The sequence below is a fragment of the Oryza glaberrima genome, chromosome 1 (genome assembly GCF_000147395.1).
Source record: "Oryza glaberrima chromosome 1, OglaRS2, whole genome shotgun sequence".
Taxonomy (NCBI): domain Eukaryota; kingdom Viridiplantae; phylum Streptophyta; class Magnoliopsida; order Poales; family Poaceae; genus Oryza; species Oryza glaberrima.
The window spans coordinates 21,851,792-21,874,301 of NC_068326.1; the positions used below are offsets into that span (position 1 = coordinate 21,851,792).

At 44.5% G+C, this 22,510-nt stretch overlaps 2 protein-coding genes across 2 annotated transcripts; both read right to left on the bottom strand.

Moving 5' to 3' along the window:
* Positions 1-4,864: 4,864 nt before the first annotated feature.
* LOC127773935 (ABC transporter G family member 35) lies at positions 4,865-13,783 on the bottom strand. The gene is made up of 21 exons (XM_052300183.1): positions 13,125-13,783; positions 12,810-13,019; positions 12,434-12,518; positions 11,940-12,099; positions 11,744-11,820; positions 11,577-11,630; positions 11,179-11,269; positions 10,805-11,106; positions 10,446-10,727; positions 10,034-10,350; positions 9,778-9,938; positions 9,425-9,691; positions 8,926-9,170; positions 8,494-8,826; positions 7,881-8,171; positions 7,603-7,686; positions 7,382-7,515; positions 6,039-6,266; positions 5,782-5,953; positions 5,445-5,699; positions 4,865-5,356 (listed from the first exon to the last, which is right to left on the bottom strand). The coding sequence occupies exons 1-21, from the start codon at positions 13,511-13,513 to the stop codon at positions 5,099-5,101; spliced, it is 4,395 nt and encodes a 1,464-aa protein (XP_052156143.1). The 5' UTR covers positions 13,514-13,783; the 3' UTR covers positions 4,865-5,098.
* A 1,177-nt stretch (positions 13,784-14,960) lies between these two features.
* Positions 14,961-22,013, bottom strand: LOC127773944 (ABC transporter G family member 36). Its single transcript, XM_052300193.1, has 21 exons — positions 21,552-22,013; positions 21,237-21,446; positions 20,927-21,011; positions 20,498-20,657; positions 20,296-20,372; positions 20,125-20,178; positions 19,946-20,036; positions 19,552-19,853; positions 19,185-19,466; positions 18,777-19,093; positions 18,506-18,666; positions 18,153-18,419; positions 17,815-18,065; positions 17,398-17,730; positions 17,030-17,320; positions 16,804-16,887; positions 16,584-16,717; positions 16,256-16,483; positions 16,007-16,178; positions 15,671-15,925; positions 14,961-15,578 (listed from the first exon to the last, which is right to left on the bottom strand). The coding sequence occupies exons 1-21, from the start codon at positions 21,911-21,913 to the stop codon at positions 15,321-15,323; spliced, it is 4,374 nt and encodes a 1,457-aa protein (XP_052156153.1). The 5' UTR covers positions 21,914-22,013; the 3' UTR covers positions 14,961-15,320.
* Between the last annotated feature and the right edge of the window lie 497 nt (positions 22,014-22,510).

Sequence of the window (22,510 nt, forward strand, 5' to 3'; positions counted from 1 at the left end):
AAAACCACACATGGATATATTTCGATAAAAAAATTTAGCTTATTATTGAATTATTTTTAAATATCGCACGATGTTCCACCAGGTATATCGGAATTGTTTCACTAAGTAGATCGAAAATATTTCACTCGTTTAAATCGGGTGTTGTTTCACCTTATATAAAAAGAATGTTTCAGCAAATAGCGAAAGAATGTTTCAGTTCACTGCAATATTAGATCTATACATAGTGAAACATTATGAGTACACTAGGTGAAAGATTTTTCGGTGGAACAAAAAATAAACCAAATTCCCTTAATAGGGGGTTTCCAAAATATATAGGTTTTTTTTGTTGCAATGGAGTATTTCAGTTCACTACAACATTAGATCTATACATAGTGAAACATTGTGCGTACACTCGATGAAACATTTTTTGTGGAACAAAAAATCCACAAAAAATAAACCAAATTCCCTTAATAGAGGGTTTCCAAAATATGTGGGGTTTTTTTTGCAAAAAAGTATTTTAATTCACTGCAACATTATACTTATAAATAGTGAAACATTGTAAATACATTAGGTGAAACATCTTTTGTAAAAAAAATAGAGAGAAGTGGGTGGGTCTACAGGTGCGCACGTGGAGAGGGGGGGCAGGGGGGAGCGCCCGATCTAGCTCGCCGGTGTTGGGCGACCGAAGGAAAGCATTCTCCCACTAGCTCAACCTGACGGGTGCGTCAACAGGCCCAGTCGAGGTCCGCACGCCCGCACCGGCTCCCATGCCCCCGACCGCCAAGCGCCAAGTGCTTTGCCTCCACCTCCACCCGCGGCTGCCAAGGCTGAGTTCGATTATTTCCTTCATTTAAATTTTCTATTTATTGTTGTTCTTTTGTAAAAACATACTAGCATATAAGTGTAATCGTCGTGCTTACATCAACTCCGACTTAATCGTAATTATAATGTATTTATCTTCCCACTTAACCCGTAGTATAATTATTGTACCCTCTCCAGTGTTTTTTCTTCCAAGCTTTTTTCTGTGCGTAGCTACCTGTATATGTCTTGGCTAGCTGGTTGGTTAATTCCTCTGCACATTCATCAATATTGATTCATCCGTCCCTCCATTTCCCAACACAGGTAGGGATCACAATGGCCAACATTTCTTTTGTCAATACGCGAAGGGTCCTGCTAAATACAAATTCTTCCTCTGGTTTGCATTTCAGCAACGTTGTTGGATGGCCGATCTCCTTTAGAAGAATGGCAACGATAGCCACTCGGTCTGGCCTTTTTGCGCTCAGGAGCTTGAGACGGCGAATCACATCCTGATCCTCAACTGCGTGTTCACTCGGCAGATCTGGCTCTGTGTGCTGTCGCTTTTTGGTTGGGCTGCCCTCTCTCCTCCCCGTGGCAGCTGGCTCCAGAGCTGGTGGCCATCTTCTAGGGCATGCTTACCTGAGCATCTACGTGACGGTTTCGACTCCCTGGTCCTCCTGATATCTTGGCAATTATGGAAGGAACGGAACTCCAGGGTTTTTGACTATGTACTCTTTTCGGTCTCAGTGATTCTAGAGTTCATCCTCAGAGCCATCTATGGTCGTTAGCTCACATTACTACTTTTGGGGTTTTCTTGGAAGGGTAGTGTGGCTTGCCCCCTTACCGCTGATTAGAGTTACATTTAGCTGTTGTAGTAGTCTCTTCCCTTTTCCTTGGTTTTTGTCTTTTCTCTCTTTCCTTGGTATAAGTCGGTCTTGCTGATTACGTTATGTGAAAAACACTCTTTTCTTCTAATATATTGACGTGCAAATTTTTTTACGCGTTCGAAAAAAAAACATTTCTTCTAGCAAGCAAGAAGGTTTCCTCCAGGTCCACGAGCACCATCTTGCCAGCTGGCAGCCAGGCCTAGGTTTGCATGAGTTTGGCTGTATATATCGCTACTAGAAAAACTCTTTTCCCAGTCAGCCGAATCATATTTTCGCAGGCGGACAAGCCATCCGCCTGCACCTCAACGCCTGTGAAAATAGTTGATTTTCGCAGGCGCACAACAGGTCCGCCTACGAAAATAGCTTCGAGTGCTTAAAAAAAAAATGGTAGCCACCACCATTTCCGGCGGTAGCTTCCCATTCCCAATCTAGTTCCCACCCATTTCCCATCCAATCCATTCAATTCATCCAATTCATCCAGTTCATCCAAAAATCACCGAATCAATTCTAGAAGAAAGCAAATAAAAACATTCAAGAAATCACGGCCGCCGCCCAGCCGTCGTCCGCCACCGCCGCACGGCCGCGGCCCGCCGTTGTCTGCGCCACCGCCGCACGGCCGCGGCCCGCCGTCGTCACTCCAGATCTGGGAAAGAGGGGCAGCCGGGAGCGCGCCACCGCCGCCCTCCGCCGCCACCACCCGCCGCCGCTGCCGCCCTCCGCCGCCACCGCCCGCCACCGCCGCCGGGAGAGGAGGAGAGGTGAGAGGAGGGGAGAGGAGAGGGGAGGGGAGGGGAGAGGCCGGCTGTTGAGGTGGGGAGAGGAGGAGAGGTGAGGGGGAGGGGATGAGAGAGGTGAGGAACTGAGGGGTTGAATGGATAAGCTTGCCGGCCGTGAGTGGTGAGGTGTGGAGACTTAGAAAAAATCTCCTCCTATCCTAAGTCTATTTATATCCAAGTCTATTTTCGCAGGCGGACCGCAAGCGCCGCTTAAGTGGTCTGCCTGCGAGCATCAAATTTCACTTCGATTTATATTTTTGTAGGCGATCATTTGGCTCTAAGGGTCATGTCCGTCTGCGAAAATAAGATCCCCATGTTGGAAAAAATACTTTTTCTAGTAGCGTATGTTGTACAGTTCATATGTTGTCAAGTTAATTAGTCTATAATCTATACTTAAAAAGGAATCATGCATGCACGCGCAGGATGATGCTCGTTGATCTGCATGATATATATATATCCCATGCATCCTTTGAATACTTATCTTGTCTCAGCTAGAGATACCTCAATCTTTTTCCAGCCTTTGAATATTGTTCTCAGATACCTTGCAGAAATATTGTTCCCAGATACCTTATAGATCAATCAACCAACTAGGCCATGAGAAGACAGATCATCCGTGTCATACAGTCGCAGGAGCAAATCGCTGCAAATGCAACGACTCTTACGCCCCGGCTAACATGTACGACCTCCGTTTTTAAATATATGATGTTTTTGATATTTTTTAACATTACGATTGATCATTCGTCTTATTTAAAAATTAAAGCAAATGTCTTTTCTTTTGTTGTGGTTTGATTCATTACTAAATGAACTTTAAGTATTATTTATATATTTTTAAGATATGCACAAATTTTTTTAAAAAACGAATGTTCAAATGTTATAACAAAAGTCAATGATGTTATATATTGAAAAAACGGAGAGAGTAGTCTTGATGTAATAAAGTTCAGTATCCCCGTGCGTATCGATAAATTTGTGACATTCATATAACAAGGAAGTGTGTTGAGAACCCTCTAGATGTTGGGACGCGCCTTTTGCGCGCAGCCGGTAAGACATCAACTCAATGAGTTAATGATATTATAAGTATTTTCACAATTAGCTTGTTTGTCGAAAATTGTCATTCAATATTTTTTTAGTAGTATGGAGTACTATTTTTTTTCTAACACGTGAGTATACCCAACAAAGCTGCTCAAAGGGGCTTAGGCTGTGTTCTTGTGTTCTTATGTTACCTGTTATCGTAAAACAGAGCGACTTAGGGCATGTTTATTTTGATACCATTTTCAACCTTACTAAGTTTTAGTAAAGTTATCAAAATAAAATAGCTACATTTAATTTGCTGCTAAATTTTGGTAACTATATAAGAAATCCTGCCAAAATTTTAGCAAGTTACCAAAATTTTGGTAACTATATCAAAATTTTGGCTTGCCAAAATTTGGTAAGCTTTTTTTTGGCATCAAAGTGAAGAGGCCCTTATTATTGCATAATTAATTATATATTATCTTAAAAGACTTAAAATTTAGATAAATATAAATTTTCAAAACAACTTTCTTAAAAAAAATAAACCATTTAATAGTTTGAGAAGCACGGAGAAATGGACTCAACAACACAGCCGAGGACATGAAGCAGAAGAAGCAAGTCGGGCGGGACAAAGCACGTGGGCTTTTTGGTCGTGCGGGCTAAATTGGTGGGCCTTGTGGTTTTCCGGGCCCGCGGAAAGAAAGAAAAAATGCCCACAGTAGCTCTAACCCAAAGATCATATTCTAGGGTTCCTCCTGTCTGCAGCGGCTGCCGGCATTGGAGAAATGCGCACCGCCAATGCCCAATGGTGGTGATGGAGGCTGGTGTCTGGTCGTGTGGCAGCCGGTAAGGGACGCCGGAGGCAACGAGCAGCCAGCAGCGCGAGCACGAGGTTGGTATGAGAAAAGCAGTGGGGCGTCTTGCCATTTAGTGGGAAATTTGGTTCTTTACTTTTCACCTGTAGTTTGCTTCAAAATTTAGATTAGTGGTGGATTGAAGAAGATTCTACTTGTAGCCAACTGTTGGGATTCCAACTATGCCACTGGTAGAATTTTAGGCTAGGTGCGCCAGTGAATATAAATAACGAAGGTTTAGTAAATGTTGAATGAAGGGAATGGATGAAGTAGCCAAATTGTTGGAGAGACATCTCATCATTATCATTTATCAAGGAAGGGTTTGAAACGTTTAACCATATTCAAGTTGTCATTTTCATAAGATTGTTTACATTTCTGTAGCATGTTATTAACATGATCAGAAATTACGATAAAATTCAGTAGGGCACCTGCTTTCATCTCCAACTCATTTACAAACGGGAATTCCTTTTGCATGTGAACTACTCTAAAAAAAATGACTCCTCCAACGAGATATTGAGGATTGTATATAAGCATTGCTCATTAACAAAATTAACACTTCTGATTTCTCACTGATAAAGAATGCACCATTCACAACTCATCTTTTACAAATTAGTGTACAAATTCCAATTATGAAAGAAAGGAAGAGAATATACCACCAAAACTTTACAAGATCACTACAGCAAACATTTCAATTTTTTTCTCATGTGCTACACTGATATGCACAAATTATTTCGTATATGCAAACCAATTGATGTAATTCCTAGTTTAGGATGTGTTTCCTAGACCCTATCAATCACTATCTCTTCTGGAAGTTAAGCTTCATGATGGCAAAGCCAAAGAGGAAGGCAAATAACATGGTGAATGCGACGATCACCACGGCCACCACCCCCAGCCAGCTATGCTTGAAGTCGAAGTAGTTCTCCACGAAGATTTTCACGGGAGTGCCATCATCCATTGGCGTCATAATGTCTCCAAACTGCGAGGCAACCAGACCGTACAGCGTCCACGCGACAGGGCATATCCAGCAGTACCATCTCCACCAGATTGGAACTTTCTGAGCACATGGGTCAGGGGAATGGAAATGAGCTATAGAAATGATGAAACGAAATTAAAGGCAGGGTCATAAGGATGACGACGGTTACCGGTCTGGGGATGATGAACCCGGAGAATAGGTTCCAGATGCCATAGAAAGCCGATGAGACGATTGAGGCGACGTGGTAGCTTGGTGTCAGGCCCACAGCCATCATGCCATAGAATGTGAAGTATAGAAACGTGAAGAACATGAAGAAGAGGTACCAGAAGAATTTAGCCGCCGTCCATTTAAAACCAATCATCGAGTACACTATGATGCCATATATGATAGACTGAACCAGTGTATACGGGAATTCGATGGCAACCTGTAAGGGAGAAGTTGATTACTGCCAGGTTTCTCAGCAAAGCAGAATCTGGCATTGCCGAATTGATATGAGAGCTACGTACCTGTCCAAATGCATACGGGAAAGCTGAATACATGCCAGCAGCTCTTTCACGATAAAAGACTGTCCTCTCCACTGATACAACTGGCTGAACTGACTGAGAGTTTAGGACGCCAATAAAAAGCACTGCGGAATACATGGACCCCATGGCATTGAACAAGTCTTGTGACTTGCCCCTGGAGCAAGAAGCAAAAGGTGCATAAATAACATTTTGAAGATGGTTTAGTCATATGCTTGATATGTACAACGTAGGGTACATACGTTTTACCGCCAAGATCCCAGAAGATGGTGCCAAAGAGGAGAGCTATGACAGTAGTGAAAAATAATCTTATGGCATTGTAAGGAGGGTTCCTCCAGTATGACAGGTGCATCTTCCACAGGCATGCTAGGCATTGATTTAAGAAAGATAGCGAGTACTTTGTAGGGAAATATAGTTCACTCGAACCTGGTGGTGGTGTGCTCAGTTCCTGTATCAATGCCTTGTTCCTCCTATAAATGGCAGTAATCAATGTTCAGATTGCAATTATCATATTTCATAGCAATGTGTTGGAAACAGCTACCACTTAGTTAAAAAGTTTTCAGAGAGGTCATACTAAATCTTCCCACTTCTAATTTCACACTTTTGGATGTCCACTGAAAACTCAGAAGTGTACATGAAGCGCATAAAAGGCAAACATGTGTGTATCATAGCTATATGGTAATCTAATTGATGATAAGATATTAAAGCAAATCTTTATCCATGTAGAAGTACAGCCTTAGCTTAATTCTGTTAGCGAAAATCAAGGAAGGGAAAACATGGGTACTCGCGGATGCAAAGAAGCTAACACAGCTCCTCCTGTAAATCTAGCGTCCTGTCGATAATGGTTGTATAGTTTTTTTTTCCTTTCACACCTGTAAATAACTTTTACTCCCACTATATTCAATGAAACTGGCACACTCTGTGCCAGTTCGTTCAAAAAAAAGAGGCTTAGTTTAATTCCTAATTATTCATAAATGCAAAAAAAAGAAATTATCAGGAAATTTAAAACCTTTGAAACTTCAAACATATGAACATATGAAATGTGAAAATGACTCATGTCGGCATGTCGCACAACAGTTTGCAGTAGTAATATGAATTTGACCTGTGGAGCACACTACCACTATTTGTTGTAGAGCTGCAGTGGTAATGGAGCCACTCTAGCTCTTGTCCATTTGCTATATAGCATAGTATTCTGAAATCAAACCTTGACAATGCTGCTAGCATTCTATAACCAGCAAGTTAAGACGCTGGCAATAGTTGATGCAAGTTCAGCCACAACAAAACTGCTTTGGAGAAAAGAAAGTCCAATGCTACCGAAAACTGCAATAAGTAATGGCATGAACAAACCGATTGTCTTGAATTTTATCACAAGCTAAATTGTTAGTAGCATACTTGCAGTAGTATGATGCATTATCTGTAGAAGCCATGTAAATCTGACCAACTGTATTGAAGCCTACTTATTTACTCTTGTTGGTTTGTCACCACCATACATAAAGCAGCTAAGGAGATTCTAGCTTTCACTACCAAGATTCAAAGTGAGTCAACTATTTGATTTACAGGATTTAACATAATAGTAATTACTTACTGGAAGAGTTCAGATTTCCTGTATATGTCACAGAAATCAACACCTAATGCCTGTTCTTGAGAAATTGTTGACACCTCCAACATCCACGTGGCTGGATTGTAGCCATCTTTAATTCTGCTGACTCCTTTGATTCCCTTGAGAACACGAAACAATATAAGATTAACAACAGTATCGAACAAACCAAAAAGAGGTATATTAGAACTTTTATAACATTACTATACCTCAAAATACTTAATCAGCTCTGAAGATTGATGGCCTAACGGGCCAACATATATTTCTTCTCCTCCTCGCTTCATAAGGAAAAGCTGCAATAATTAATAAAACATTTAGGACCCTGCACATTATCTAAAGTTTAGGACAATAAAGCATTGGTCACATTAAAAGTTTGGAAAATCAGCCAAAATAAGTTAAATTTTAATAAGTTAACCCAGTTATTCCATATTACAAAACCGATAAGAGTTCACCAAAAGGTGTAGCAGATATTCCAAGGTATGCTCACCTCATCAAATGCTTCAAATATGTCAATACTAGGCTGATGAATTGTGCACACCACAGTTCTACCAGTATCCACAGTATTCCTCACTGTCCTCATCACAATGGCAGCTGCTCGGGCATCAAGCCCTGAAGTTGGTTCATCCATGAAAATGATTGAAGGATTAGCAACAAGCTCTACGGCAATGGTCAACCTCTTCCTCTGCTCAGTTGAGAGGCCATTAACTCCAGGAAGACCAACTAAAGCATCTCTCAAAGGCTTGAGCTCCACAAGCTCCATCACCTCCTCAATGAACATCTGCATAGAGAAAGGTTAAACAACTTAAACAATACCCTTCTCTGCTCAGTTGAAAGGGCATGTAGCCTAGTGGTTGCAATGACCTGAGTAGCATCCGAAAGTCCTGAGTTCAAATCTCTATAGGAGCGAATTTCAGATTAGGTTATTTGAGAGATAAGTTCCCTGTTTGATAGGCTAAGTTCCTACTTTAAAAAGGCTGCATATATTCGGTTGGATGTAGAGGCCGGGTAAGAAATACCCTTCTCCAAAATAAAAATAAAAACAATTTAAACAATTGATTATAAGCTGAGAGAAGGAATTAAAAATATTTTTTTTGACTGACCTTTCTTGTGTTTGAATCTACATCCTTGGGAAGCCGTAGCCAAGCTGAGAAAAGCAGTGACTCTGAGACTGTTACTTGCGGTGAGTGGATGTCATTCTGTTCACAATATCCTGATACACGTGCAAATGTCTCTTGTTTCTTTGGGTATCCTGATATGGTGATGTTGCCTTCAATGTACCCACCTGTCTTTCTCCCTGCTAACACATCCATCAGAGTAGTCTTTCCAGCACCACTAACACCCATAAGCGCAGTTAGCACTCCTGGCCTGAAAGACCCACTGACACCTTTGAGGAGCTCCAACCGGTCCTCAACTATTCCATGCGCTTTCATTTCCTGATTTTTGAATTTTAATTTGATACAAAAGGTCACGACAAAATTGTCATTAATGACTCACTGGTGGACAATATAAGTTAAGGAATTAAAATATGTTACCTGTGGCATGTCGACAGAGTATTTGATGTTGTCGAAAGTGAGTGAAAGCGGAGCAAAAGGGAGAACCATACCCCTTTGTGTAGGTTGAGAATTATCAGCAATTTCTGAACTAGTTTCCGTGTTGTCAACTATTGCTAGATTAGTACTTGATGCCATGGTATCAACGTCTAGAACATTACCATTGATGTTGGCTTGCTTCTCCTTCAGCTCCTCTTCAGATACTGATGGTTGGGACTTACCATAGGCTGTAATGTAAAATCGGAAGATAAAACCGTTCTGAGGTAAGAACAATGAACAAACTTTGATGATTTGAGGTGCTTTTTTGTGTTGCTGTGTCATATTTTATTTTTGTTGTCTTATTGTTTAGTCTCTACCATATTTTCGTTTTGTTTGCATTATCTTCTCCCTATTTTCTTGAAATGATGCAGAGCTTTTGCCACACTTTTCTTTCAAAAGAAAAGAAAGAAAACAAAAGCAAACCAATTCGGAAGGAACTCACGTTTGAGGTATGTTAGTGCAAGAGTAAAGAGACCATTGAAGAGCATGATGAATCCGAGCAATGCACCAAAGCCAATCCAATACCACTTGGCTTCCGGGAAGACTCCACGGGACCTAAGGGCTTGTACGCCTAGGGTCTCATTGGAGAGAGAATTATTCAAGACTTTATCCCAGCTGTGCCCCAAAAACTCATTCACTGAGATGGCATTCTGTGCATACATCATCGGGGAGATCCAGTAGCCCCAAATCCACCATTTCTTCACTTTCTCTGCCAGTACATACATGAATAAGAACCTGACTTACTAAAAAATGCAACAATGAGAAGAACTACATAGTACAGAGATGAAGTTTTACCTCTTACTAGAATAAAACCACCCAGAACCATAAAGATTAGCAACATGAAGGATCCAAAGACATTCGCAACGATCATGTTCCTTGCTGCCCCACCAACGAATCTGAAGAGTGCCGCTGCCATCTGGTTGATTGCTAACATAAGCAGATACTGCTTGAAGAACCTAATGCCGCGCAACAGTTCAGGAGTAAAGAATAGCTAGTGAAAGAAATTGGATAAATTATACTGACCAAATAAGATTTTGTCCAAAAATCTCACCTTCCTGCACTCGGATCAAACCCAATCACATAGTATGACATGAAAACAAACCCACCGACCTCAATAAAGGACATTGGGATCTTGAGGATCCATGAGGGTATGGTGTAGGTCCATGCTGGAAAGAATAAGAGGTCTCTCTGCTTGAAGAACACTGGCAACTTAAAAATGGTTAGCGGTAGCTCAGATAGACCATTGAACATTATCATCATCACTGAGAAGAAGAGTGCGCCCATGAAGATGACTCCATCAGTCACGGAATCACGGTGCATCTTTGTACGGAAGAAGACGGTCATTGCAATTGCCGACACCACCATCAGCTGCCATAGCAATTCAACAAGAAGTCAGTCATATGATGTTGTTTGTTTTCTCAAATATACTAATACTCCATTTGTTTGAATGGATCCCTAACAACCTGGCAGGCTCTGAAGATATAAACGAAGGAATTTCTCTTCATAAGCAAGAACTCCCGGTCGATGTTTGCCTTCAACAGTTCCATGGCACTGACACCATACCTCGATGTGGTCAATGCAGCCGGATGATTTTTGCTCTTGTCGAATGGAGTAGCAAGTTCGTTTGCTATACTTTTCCCAGTGTGGAACGACTGGAATGCACTAGCAAAATCCTTGACTGGCACGTACCGATAGGGCTTGTCATGCTGCATCCAGTACTGCTTCTGGTCTTTCCTGGAAGTTACCTGTTCGGTATTTCCATGTTGATAAATAACCGATAAATTTGTGCATATACATTTTTGAAGATAGTAGACTCACTCACTTCCTGTAAGAAGTCCGCAACACCCTTCCTCTCAGGGCATTTGAACCCCATCAACTCAAAAAATTCTAGCACACCCTCTCGAGGCCCCTGGTATACAATCTGACCATCAGAGAGGAGTATGATGTCGTCAAATAGGTCATATGTCTCTGGAGCTGGCTGCAACAGCGAGATGACTGCTGTGCCACCGAGGATGTGGATGGCCTGTCTGAGCGACTTCACGATCTGAAATGTAGTTGAGCTGTCGAGCCCAGTCGATATCTCATCCATGAAAAGTGCATTGGCTGGCCCAACAAGCATCTCACCTGGAAGAAACAGTCAATCAAAACATTGTCCAGCAAATCCCATGTTCTGAAAGTGAAATTCTATTTTTCAACCTGTGGTGACACGCTTCCGTTGTCCACCGGAGATACCCCTCACCATATCATCTCCTACCATCGTGTCTGCACATATATCCAGTCCTAATATCTGCAACATGTTACATATGTAAAGTAGTAAATAAAACGAATTTGCTTAATCCAATCTGAAGTAAGTACTTCCTCCATTTCATATTATAAGACTTTCTAGCATTGCCCACATTCATATATATGTTAATGAATCTAGGCACATAGGTTATAAGACTTTCTAGCATCGCCCACATTCATATATATGTTAATGAATCTAGACATATATATGTGCCTAGATTCATTAACATCTTTATGAATGTGGGCAATGCTAGAAAGTCTCATAACCTGAAACGGAGGTAGTAGCTATTGTAGCTCAGAGATGCATGTACCTTCAGTATATAGTCAGTAATCAAATTGGTCTCTTGTCCCTCCATCGCTGAAGCCTGATCAAGTTAGGACAGAAAATTTATAGCAAAACTTCACTCATACCTCGTATGAAAATCATATCTACAGACACCAGAATAATTCTGATTTATATAGGATTTGCAATTTTTACCTTCATAAACGCATCAATATCAGCATCAGGCTTAATATTTGCTGCCTTCTCTCGCCTTGACAGCTCGGTCAGCATATCTAATGACATAACAAGAGAACTCTATAAGTATCAGTCAACCCATGACGATTTTCTCAAAAGGCGAATTCTGCAGAAAAGAATGCATGCACTTGTGGTTGTTCCTTGCACATAGTCATACCAAAGCGGCTTCCAACACCCTGGCAGCGTGCCGAGAATGAGAGTGTCTCCCGAACAGTCATTTCCCCAATATGAAGATCATGCTGGCTGATGTATGCAGCTGTCCTCTGTGGCACAAAATCCTCCATCTGGTGTCCATTGTAAGTCACTTGACCAGAGAACTGCAAATTAGTTTTCCCCCCATTATGCATTGTGTATGTCAGTTATCAGTAATATCACTCAGCAGCAAGGTATACAGTTTTTGGGACATGTCACCTAAGAAAAGTTATCTGTTCATGCGAACTTTGTTTGTTTCTACCAACTTAATGCAATGATGCGTAAGCCTTTATGCATTAATTCTCTAAAAGTATGTTCTCTGTATTTTCGCTAATCGTATACAATATATTAAAGATGAAGTACACACATCTGTGGGAATATGGACTGGTTTGCCAAACGCCCAAACGCATCGTTATATCGCAGTTATTGCAAAATAAGTAAATAAAATTTGTTTGAAACCTTGATGTCTTTGCCAAGCCTTCCAGCCAAAGCAAGTAGCAAGGTGGTCTTGCCAGACCCGGGAGGTCCTAACAGCAGAGTCATCCTGCATAATCAAAAGAACGTGTTATAGGAGAAGCATAGAAGTTAAATTCCAAATGATCTTGGTTAATCTAGGCTCCAACAAAGACAAATCAACTTTACAGTTTACAGGGACATGTCTAATTGAAAAGCATTTCGTTTCCTGGGAACCGGCATCCCGTACAAAAATATCTTCAAGCAAATATCTTACAATGCTTCAAAAAATCGCAAATAAACCATGAGAGCAGCACACACGTAACGTTATATAAAGCATAAGCAATTTTGAAAACGTGATGCTTCTTTTTCTTTCTTTCACCTGCGGGGCTTGACGATGCCGCTGACGTCGTGGAGGATGGGCATGGTCTGCTTCTTGTTGGGTAGAATCCCCAGCGCGTTCGCGGCTCCCTCGAGCTTGTTGGTCATGGAGTTGAGGACGGTGGGGAGGCCGCTGTTGCCGACGCGGACCTCCGCCTCCGCCTCCAGGTGCTCGAACCGCACCTCGATCGTCGGAATATCAATCCCCACCCTGCACATCAAAATTACCACGCGCAAATCATCAAACACCCTGCAGGCAACCGCGTCCGCCGCCACGGCGACATCGTGACGCAGTGTGGTACAGCACAGTACGCACCGGTCGATGCGCTCCTTGAGCTTGAGAAGGAAGCGCTCGTTGTCGTCCTCGGCGACGCGCACGAGCCGCTCGAGCAGCGCCCGCCGCTCCTGCGGGCCGAGGCTGAGCACGTCCACCACCTTCTTCCCCGCCTCCCCTCCGCCGCCGCCCTCCTCCACCACCGGCAGGACGGCGCGGCGCACGCGGTCGTACGTGGGCAGCTTCTCGAGCGCCGCCCACCGCAGCGCCTCCTCGTCGTCCTCCCCATCCTCCCCACTCGACGACGCCCTCGACCGCGAGAACACCCCGTTGTCCGCGCTCCACCACATCGACGCCGCCCCCCGAGACGACGACCCCCCTCCCCCTCTCCTCAGGCTCACCACCTTCTGCATCTCCGCCGCCGCATCCATCTCCCTAGTCGATTCCGATTCCGCCGCCGCGGCGTGCCACCTCCTACCACTACGTACTCCTCGCCTCGCTTGCGCTGGTTTTGGGATGGGAGGGAAGCCTTGGAGACGACGACGCCGAGGCGAAGGGGGGTTTATGTAGCGGGGCGCGGGAACGGAATCCGTTCCGTTGGAACGGAACGGAATGGAACAGGTTGGGTCGGGGGGAGTCACAAGCCGCGGGCTCGTGATGGGCCGTGTGGGAGACTCGCGTCGGCGACACGGGGATAAACTAGGGTGGGTTTCCGCTTGTGTATGACCTCACGAGGGGTTTGGTTAGTTCTTAGTTTTATAAGCTTTTGATTAGATTCATCCCCTTCTAGATGCTAATTGCGTCTTACTTCTAGATGATGGCGATGGAAATCATAGGACCCTCGAATGAGAAACCAACTGGTCAGGTTTTTTTAAAGAGTAATAAAGGAGATGGTATTAGAGGAGTTGGTTTGTTAGTTGCATGTGTAAAGCGAAGGCGGCTGGGGTGAGACTGACAGGTGGGGTCTGAATGAGCTTTCATCAGTTCATGTATTTATTTTTTAGAACTAATGGCTTTCATGTACAGTGCCGATTCTAGAAGGTCTCTGGGTGTTTGATGCACTGTTTTTCTCATGTTAATTTATTTGGTCGTGTACCAGGGTTGCTGTTACATTCCTTGACACGTGTGGAATGTGTTGACCTGCTTCGAAAATTTAATTCATTTTTAGGGTCAAATTTTCGGAGGGAGTATTCATATTGAATCACACGCTGGTTCGCACTACAGTATACCAAACCATCCAATAGGCAAAAGCAAAACCTCAGCAAGTAATTCACGGTGCCGAGCAAAATCAGAAATCAAGTCTGCTCCTCGAATTTATGGGATCCAGATCGTATATGAATGACTACTGCGGCTGGAGCCTGGAGGTAGGTTTGATGAGATTTGAAAATAGCCTACAAAGTTAAAAGGCAGATTAGCCCAGCATATTAAATCATTATATTTGGGCCTGTTTGTTTTTGTGGGATAATTATTAGCCCTAACCTTTTAGCCATAAATTAGTCCTTAAGAATCCAAACAAGTAAGCTAATTTGGGACTTAAGTGAATTAGCCCCCCTCAAAAACATTAGCCCCCCTCTCTCTCTCTACTCTCTCTCTATCTTTTAGCCCTCAATTAGCCCATAAATCCAAACATATCACTCTAGGATCATTAAATCATTATATTTGGGCACTGTTTGATTTCATGAGGCTAATCTTCTAAACAGGGTCCAAAACCCACGACGTTAAATACGATTTTAGGTCCCGCAAAAGAAAAAACGATTTTAGGATCATCTAATCGGCGGCCGAATTTCTCCGGTTACGTGTGAGCTCTGTGAGCTTAAATGCTTACGGATGTATATATACAGGCTATGTATCACTATTTCACAATTTTGTAGGGCAGAGTTGAGGAAAACTGGGCAATACAATTAACAAAAATAGTAGTGACGAACAGCAGAACTGTTCTTCATTTACATCGAGCAAAATGTGACTGAGATTTTCTAAGTTTTCAGTCAACTGAACACTAGACAACCCCATATAAAAATTAAAAATAAAAGTAGTACCATCTTTCTATAAAAAGAAGGGTACTAATAACAAAATTACTAGGTGTAACAGTAGTACAATCTTTCTATAAAAATAAGGGGGAAAGGCTGGTATGATTTACAATATTCTAATGGCAACAAAAAAAAATTCTTTAGATCCAATGATATGCACAAATTTCAGGTAGCGTTTGCAACTCAATGAATGTAATATCCCTTGTCATCATCATCTCTTCTGGAAGTTGAACTTCATGATAGCGAAGCCAAACAAGGAAGCGAAGAGGAAAGCGAAGGCAGCGACCACGGTGGCCACCCAGCCCAACCAGCTGTGCTTGAAGCCGAAGTAGTTCTCCACAAACACCTTCACAGGGGTGCCGTCTTCCATCGGCGTCTCGATGTCACCGAACTGGGAGACGACGAGGCCGTACAGCGTCCACGCGACGGGGCACGCCCAGCAATACCATCTCCACCAGATTGGGACTCTCTGAAACATCATCAGGCACAAACAGAGATGAGCAACCAATGGAGTTGGAAGTGTATGGAAGAATGAGGGGCAATTGGGAATGCGAAACTTACAGGTCGGGGGATGACGAAGCCGGAGAAGAGATTCCAGATGGCGTAGAACGCCGATGAGACGATCGAGGCAATGTGGTAGTTCGGTGTCAGGCCGACCGCCATCATGCCGTAGAATGTGAAGTAGAGGAGCGTGAAGACCATGAAGAAGAGGTACCAGAAGAACTTGGCAGCCGTCCACTCGAACCCAATCATCGCATACACTATGATCCCGTATACAGTAGCCTGAACCAGTGTGTATGGGATCTCAATGACAACCTGAAAGAGGAATTAATCAGTATCTGGATCTCAAGGATGCAACAACCAGGACTCAATGTCAGTTGCAGGAGGACCATTCACCTGGCCAAATGCATATGGAAACGCCGAGTACATGCCGGCAGCCCTTTCACGGTAAAAGACTGTCCGCTCCACGGCCACCACTGGCTGAACAGATGTACAGTTCATGACACCGATGAACAGCACTGCTGCATACATTGACCCCATGGCATTGAACAAGTCTTGTGACTTCGTCCTGGATTAAGAAGCACGAAATGAATAAGATTTCTAAGGTACACCCTCTTTGCATATAGAAAGTGGCATTTTACTTACACTTTGCCGCCAAGGTCCCAGAAGATGGTACCAAAGAGAAGAGCAATGACAGTAGTGAAAAAGAACCTAACGGCATTGTAAGGAGGGTTCCTCCAGTATGACAGGTTTTGCTTCCACAGGCAAGCCATGCATTGTGTTAAAGAAGACTGAGAATATTGGGTAGGGAAATACAGGTCACTTGAATCGGGGGCTGGTTGGCTCAGGTCCTTTATCAAGGCCTTGTTCCTCCTGAATAAGGTAGCAATCAGTGTTACATGGCATATTGCAAAAAAAAAATTGCTTTGCAGAAAGATGAAACAACAATTAGTATTAAAAGCAAGTTACTCACTGGTAAAGTTCAGACTTCTTGTATATATCACTAAAATCAACACCAAGTGCCTGCTCTTGACCAATTGTTGTCACCTCCAACATCCATGTTGCTGGGTTATAGCCATCTTTGATTTTGCTGACCCCTGGGATACTCTGGATGATACACAAAGATGCGATTGAATCAGTAATTTTGAAGAAATGTCATTGAGGTATATAAGAATTAGTGTAATATCACTTACCTCAAAATACTTGATCAGCTCCGAAGAATGATGGCCTAGTGGACCAGCATAGATCTCTTCACCACCTCGCTTCATCAGGAAAAGCTGCAAGCAAAAAATATATTAGTCAAATCATCCAGGTAGTTTAGAAACACAGCCATAATCAATTGATTTTTGGGCTTTCCGCAATGTATCCTAATATCTGAGGAGAAAATGGTACGAATCTCCAAAGTAGAATCACACTCACCTCATCAAATGCTTCAAATATGTCAATGCTAGGCTGATGAATTGTGCACACCACAGTTCTGCCAGTATTAACAGTGTTCCTCACTGTCCTCATCACAATTGCAGCTGCTCGTGCATCAAGCCCTGAGGTTGGCTCGTCCATGAATATAATCGAAGGGTTTGCAACAAGCTCCACTGCGATTGTTAGCCTCTTTCTTTGTTCAGTGGACAGACCATTCACTCCAGGAAGCCCAACCAAAGCATCTCTCAGTGACTTGAGCTCCACAAGCTCCATCACCTCCTCAATGAACATCTGCATACACAAAGGTAAGCTACTATCTATCTATATCAAGTATAGGTAGGAATAGCAAAAAAAAATGTTTGACGGACCTTTCTAGTGTTGGAATCTACATCCTCAGGAAGACGGAGCCATGCTGAGAAAAGTAGCGACTCATAGACTGTGACCTGCGGTGAGTGGATATCGTTCTGCTCACAGTATCCAGACACACGTGCAAAAGTCTCTTGTTTCTTTGGATATCCTGAAATGTTGATGCTTCCTTCAATGTACCCACCGGTCTTTCTCCCAGCCAATACATCCATCAGTGTTGTCTTGCCAGCACCACTGACACCCATTAGTGCAGTCAACACCCCTGGCCTGAATGAACCACTAACACCTTTGAGGAGCTCCAACCGGTCATCAGCTACACCTTGTGCTTTCATTTCCTGAAATTAATTTCACGCCGAAAGTTAGAAAAATGCAAACTAATGATCAAGTCCTGATTTGGTAGGAGTTCTTCCATATTTTACCTGTGGCATGTCAACAGAATATCTGACATTGTCAAAGCTGAGTGAAAGCGGAGTAAATGGGAGAACCATCCCCCTTTGAGTAACCTCAGTATCATCAACAACAATTGTTGAATCATTTTCAGTGCCGTTTCCCATTGGCCTACGCGTACTTCCAGATGACAAGTGAACGTCACCCACAATCTCACCATTCAGATTGGCACGCTTCTCTTTCAGTTCCTCTTCTGATACTGACTGACGGGAATTTCCATATGCTGTAAATCACAAGATGAAATCATTCTCATGTTTGGATATAGCCAACTCTAGGAAAAAGAGCAAATCAGTTCTCAAGGTATACTCACGCCTGAGGTATGTAAGGGCAAGGGTGAAGAGAGCATTGAAAAGGATGGTGAAGCCGATCATTGCACCAAACCCAATCCAATACCACCTGGCTTCAGGGAATACTCCACGGGACTTGAGGACTTGCACACCAAGGGTCTCATTGGAGGCAGAGCTATTCACAATTTTGTTCCAGCTGTGCCCCATGAGTTCATTAACTGAGATGGCATTCTGGGCGTACATCATCGGGGATATCCAGTAGCCCCAAATCCACCATTTCTTCACTTGCTCTGCAAGTCGAACAGAATGGAACACTTAGCTTTTGATAAAAAGTGCAAACCAAGCACTTCTCAGACAGATAATGGTGAGCATTTACCTCTTGCTAGAATGAATCCACCCAATACCATAAAAATTAGCAGCATGAATGATGCAAAGACATTTGCAACAATCATGTTCCTCGCTGCCCCACCAATGAATCGGAAAAGTGATCCCGCCATCTGATTGATTGCTAACATGAGCAAATACTGCTTGAAGAAGCTGGGGTAAACAAAAAAAAGACAAATACTCTCAGAACAATGCAGAGCAGCACTATAGTAAGATATAGCTGATTATACACCTGTGAAATATATAATCTCAATAAATCTCACCTGCCCACGTTTGAGTCAAACCCAATGACGTAGTATGTTAAGAACACATACCCACCAACCTCAATAAACGTGATTGGGATCTTGAGAATCCATGAGGGTATAGTGTACGACCATGCAGGATAAAAAAGGAGATCCCTCTGCTTGAAGAAAACAGGCAACTTAAAGACAGTGAGCGCAAGCTCTGAGAAACCATTGAACATGATCATAAGCACACCAAAGAAGAGTGCGCCCATGTAGATGCCCCCGCTGGTCACAGAATCACGTTTCATTTTCGTACGGAAGAAGAGTGTCATTGCAATGAGTGACACCACCATCAACTGTAATGACATAACACCATGGAGTCAGTCATGCTGCTATTGCTTTACTTACATAGCAACCACCCCTTTGGTTTGAAGTAATGACAGTTACCTGGAAGGTTCTGAACATGTAGACGAAAGAGTTCCTCTTCATGAGGAGAATCTCCCTGTCAATATTTGCCTTCAGCAGCTCCTTGCCAGGAGCACCGTACCTTGTGGTAGCCAGTGCGGCAGGATGGCTCTTACTCTTATCAAACGGAACAGCAAGTTCGTTTGCTATAGCTCTCCCTGTGTGGAACGACTGGAATGCACTCACAAATTCCTTAACCGTCACAAACCTGTAGGGCTTGTCATGCCTCGCCCAGTACTGCCTTTGATCTTTCTTAGAAGTCACCTGCTCGGCATTTGCACAGACATATATTATCAGAAACTGTACTTTATGTGTTCATAGAAAAAAGAACAGTGAGATATGAACATACTTCTTGCAAGAAGTCGGCAACACCCTTCCTGTCAGGACACTTAAACCCCGTGGACTTGAAGAATTCAAGCACATCCTCTCGGGGGCCCTGGTACACAATCTGACCGTCTGAGAGGAGGATGATATCATCAAACAAGTTGTAAGTCTCAGGCGCCGGCTGCAGCAGGGAGATAACAGCTGTGCCACCGAGGATGTGGACAGTTTGCCTAAGCGAATTCACTATCTGGAATGTAGTGGAGCTGTCAAGCCCAGTGGAGATCTCGTCCATGAAGAGCGCCCTGGCTGGCCCAACCAGCATCTCACCTACAGAACGCATTAAAATAGGAATAATCACACCGTGGTTCATTCATAGCCGTTAGTCTCAATCTGAATTTGTGTTGGAGTTCAATCCTCACCAGTCGTAACACGCTTTCTTTGCCCACCTGAGATGCCCCTCAGCATCTCGTCCCCAACCATCGTGTCAGCGCATATCTCTAGTCCTAATATCTGCAACAAGTAACGTCCAATGCATTGAACAAGAAATTCTTGGGTAATTCTACCTCAAATTTAATCACTAGCTCAAAGATGCATGCACCTTCAGTATATAGTCAGTGTTCACGTTTGCCTCCTGTCCTCCCATTGCAGCCGCCTGAACAAGTTGACCAGAAAACCAATGCTTAGTCCTCGTTTCAAAAAGAAAAATTAACAAAAGTAAGAGGACACCAAAATCTTGTTGATTTTATTTCGGATTCGTAAATCCTTTTACCTTCATGAATGCATCGATATCGGCGTCAGGCTTAATGTTCGCTGCCTTCTCTCGCCTTGACAGCTCAGTCAACATATCTGAAAAAAAAACAACAGGAAAAAGGAAAACTTGGTTTAGCATGCCCGTCCAACCATGCAATCCCGCATAATCCGCAAGCAGTAAAAAAGGCAACTACTACTGCTGAGAATCGTGTAGAATTTACCAAAGCGACTGCCAACACCCTGGCATCGTGCCGAGAAGGCAAGTGTCTCCCTGACGGTCATCTCTCCGATGTGGAGGTCGTGCTGGCTGATGTAAGCCGCCGTCCTCTCCGGCACGAATTCCTCCATGCCGTGCCCGTTGTAGGTCACTTTTCCTGAAGCCTGCAATTGCATCTCGTTATACTCATCAACAACGTGTGAACGCCCAGTATAATTCGTACTCCAGTATCCATCTCTTATTTTCTTTTTCCCAAATAAAGAACTCCCCGTACTACTCTGTGTTTTCTTCTTTGGCTAACTCATTCTTCGTATTAGTACGTACTGGAGCAGTACTACTAGTAGAGATGAGAAGCTGAAACACTGCGCCTATAGTGGGATACAGGCATCTGGAATTGAATTATTTGCAAGAAGTTGGTTTTGGATGAACGAACCTTGAGATCTTTGCCGAGCCTTCCGGCCAACGCGAGCAGCAAGGTGGTCTTGCCTGACCCCGGTGGGCCTAACAGCAGAGTCATCCTGTAGAAACGAAAAGAACGTGAGGTGGGAAGAAGGCGAAGAAATTGAATTCTAAAAAAAAAGACCCGGATTTAACTAATCCAGTCTCCAACACGAGAGATAAAAATTGCTCCAGAAGACAAGAGAATCCATGTTCTTTTTTTTTTGGTGAAAACAACATGTGGGTGTGGGAGTGTGTTGAGAGTGGGGTGGGGGGGGGGGTGGGGGGGGGGGATGGTGTTTCACCTGCGGGGCTTGATGATGCCGCTGACGTCGTGGAGGACGGGCATGGTCTGCTTCCGGTTGGGCAGAATGCCGAGCGCGTTGCCGGCTTCCTCGAGGGTGTTGGTGATGGAGTTGAGGACGGTGGGGAGGCCGCTGTTGCCGACGCGGACCTCCGCCTCCGCCTCCAGGTGCTCGAACCGCACCTCGATCGTCGGCATGTCGATCCCCACCCTGTCGCAAAGCGCAAGCGCGAAAGTCGTTAGATCAAACACCTAGCGGGCGCAAAGCAGAGAAACGCGGCCATGCGAAGACGAGAACTGGCGGCAACGCACGCACCGGTCGACGCGGTCCTTGAGCTTGAGGAGGAACTTCTCGTTGTCCTCGTCGGCGACGCGCACGAGGCGCTCGAGGAGCGCGCGGCGCTCGCGCGGGCCGAGCCCGTGCACGTCCACGACGCCCTTCCCTCCTCCGTCCCCGGCGCCGTCGTCGCCACCGAGCGGCAGGATGGCGCGGCGCACGCGGTCGTAGGTGGGCAGCTTCTCGAGCGCCGCCCACCGCAGCGCCTCCTCGTCGTCCTCCTCCCTCGACGACCTCGAGAACACGTCGTCCCCTCTCCTCCACATCGACCCGCTGTCCCCCCTCATGCTCCCCCCTAGCCGCATGCTCGCCACCTTCTGGATCTCCCCCGCCGCGTCCATCTCCCACCACCACCAAAACCTCCTCGCCGAGAGCTATCAATTCTAATCCCTCTCCGTTGTGCGCTTCTCGAGGTGGGTGATTGTTGTGATTCCGATTCCTCGCAGTCTGCGCGCTGCGCTGCGCGGCGCGGCACCGGGATTTCTTCCGGGCTTTTGCAAGTGAAGGCGCGGCGCGGCGCGGGGTGTGGTGTGTTTGGTCCCGAGTGGGGCTGTGGGGGTTTTTGTAGGGGGTGGGAAACCGTTGGGAACTTGGGGTGGGTGGGGAGGCGGCGCGCTGTGTTGCTGTGGTGTGTTTGTGCGGGTGCAGGAGGTGGGGGACGCGGGTCAGAGTAGCGAGGCGCGGAGGCGGGATGTGTGGAAGACTAGCCTGCTGGTGCTCGGTTCGGTACAAGTACGAATCGAGCACCGTACACGGGCAACATGTGTGTGTTTGTGCATGCAGCCGTGGCTACCAAGCATGTGTGGGGTTTCTAGAAGGGCGAGGTCAAGCGGCCAGCGGCGTGTCTGTCATCGTATCCCTGGAATTGGGGTTGGTACTCCTATCCTGTGCTGCTGTTTGGGCTGACAGGTGGGTCCTCCTTCTGCGGTATAGTCTGA

Bases quoted from the DNA above. Each gene is read 5' to 3' on its own strand.
- LOC127773935 (XM_052300183.1), bottom strand. From the start codon at position 13,513: ATGGATGCGGCGGCGGAGATGCAGAAGGTGGTGAGCCTGAGGAGAGGG. The intron at 11,821-11,939 runs GTATGACTATGT...TTATGTCATTAG, and splicing joins GGGTGTTGGAAGCCGCTTTG to ATATGCTGACCGAGCTGTCA. The intron at 9,171-9,424 runs GTGAGTTCCTTC...TTTACATTACAG, and splicing joins TGCACTAACATACCTCAAAC to CCTATGGTAAGTCCCAACCA.
- LOC127773944 (XM_052300193.1), bottom strand. From the start codon at position 21,913: ATGGACGCGGCGGGGGAGATCCAGAAGGTGGCGAGCATGCGGCTAGGG. The intron at 20,037-20,124 runs GTGCATGCATCT...TACTTGTTGCAG, and splicing joins ACACTGACTATATACTGAAG to ATATTAGGACTAGAGATATG. The intron at 19,854-19,945 runs GTGAGGATTGAA...TGCGTTCTGTAG, and splicing joins AAGAAAGCGTGTTACGACTG to GTGAGATGCTGGTTGGGCCA.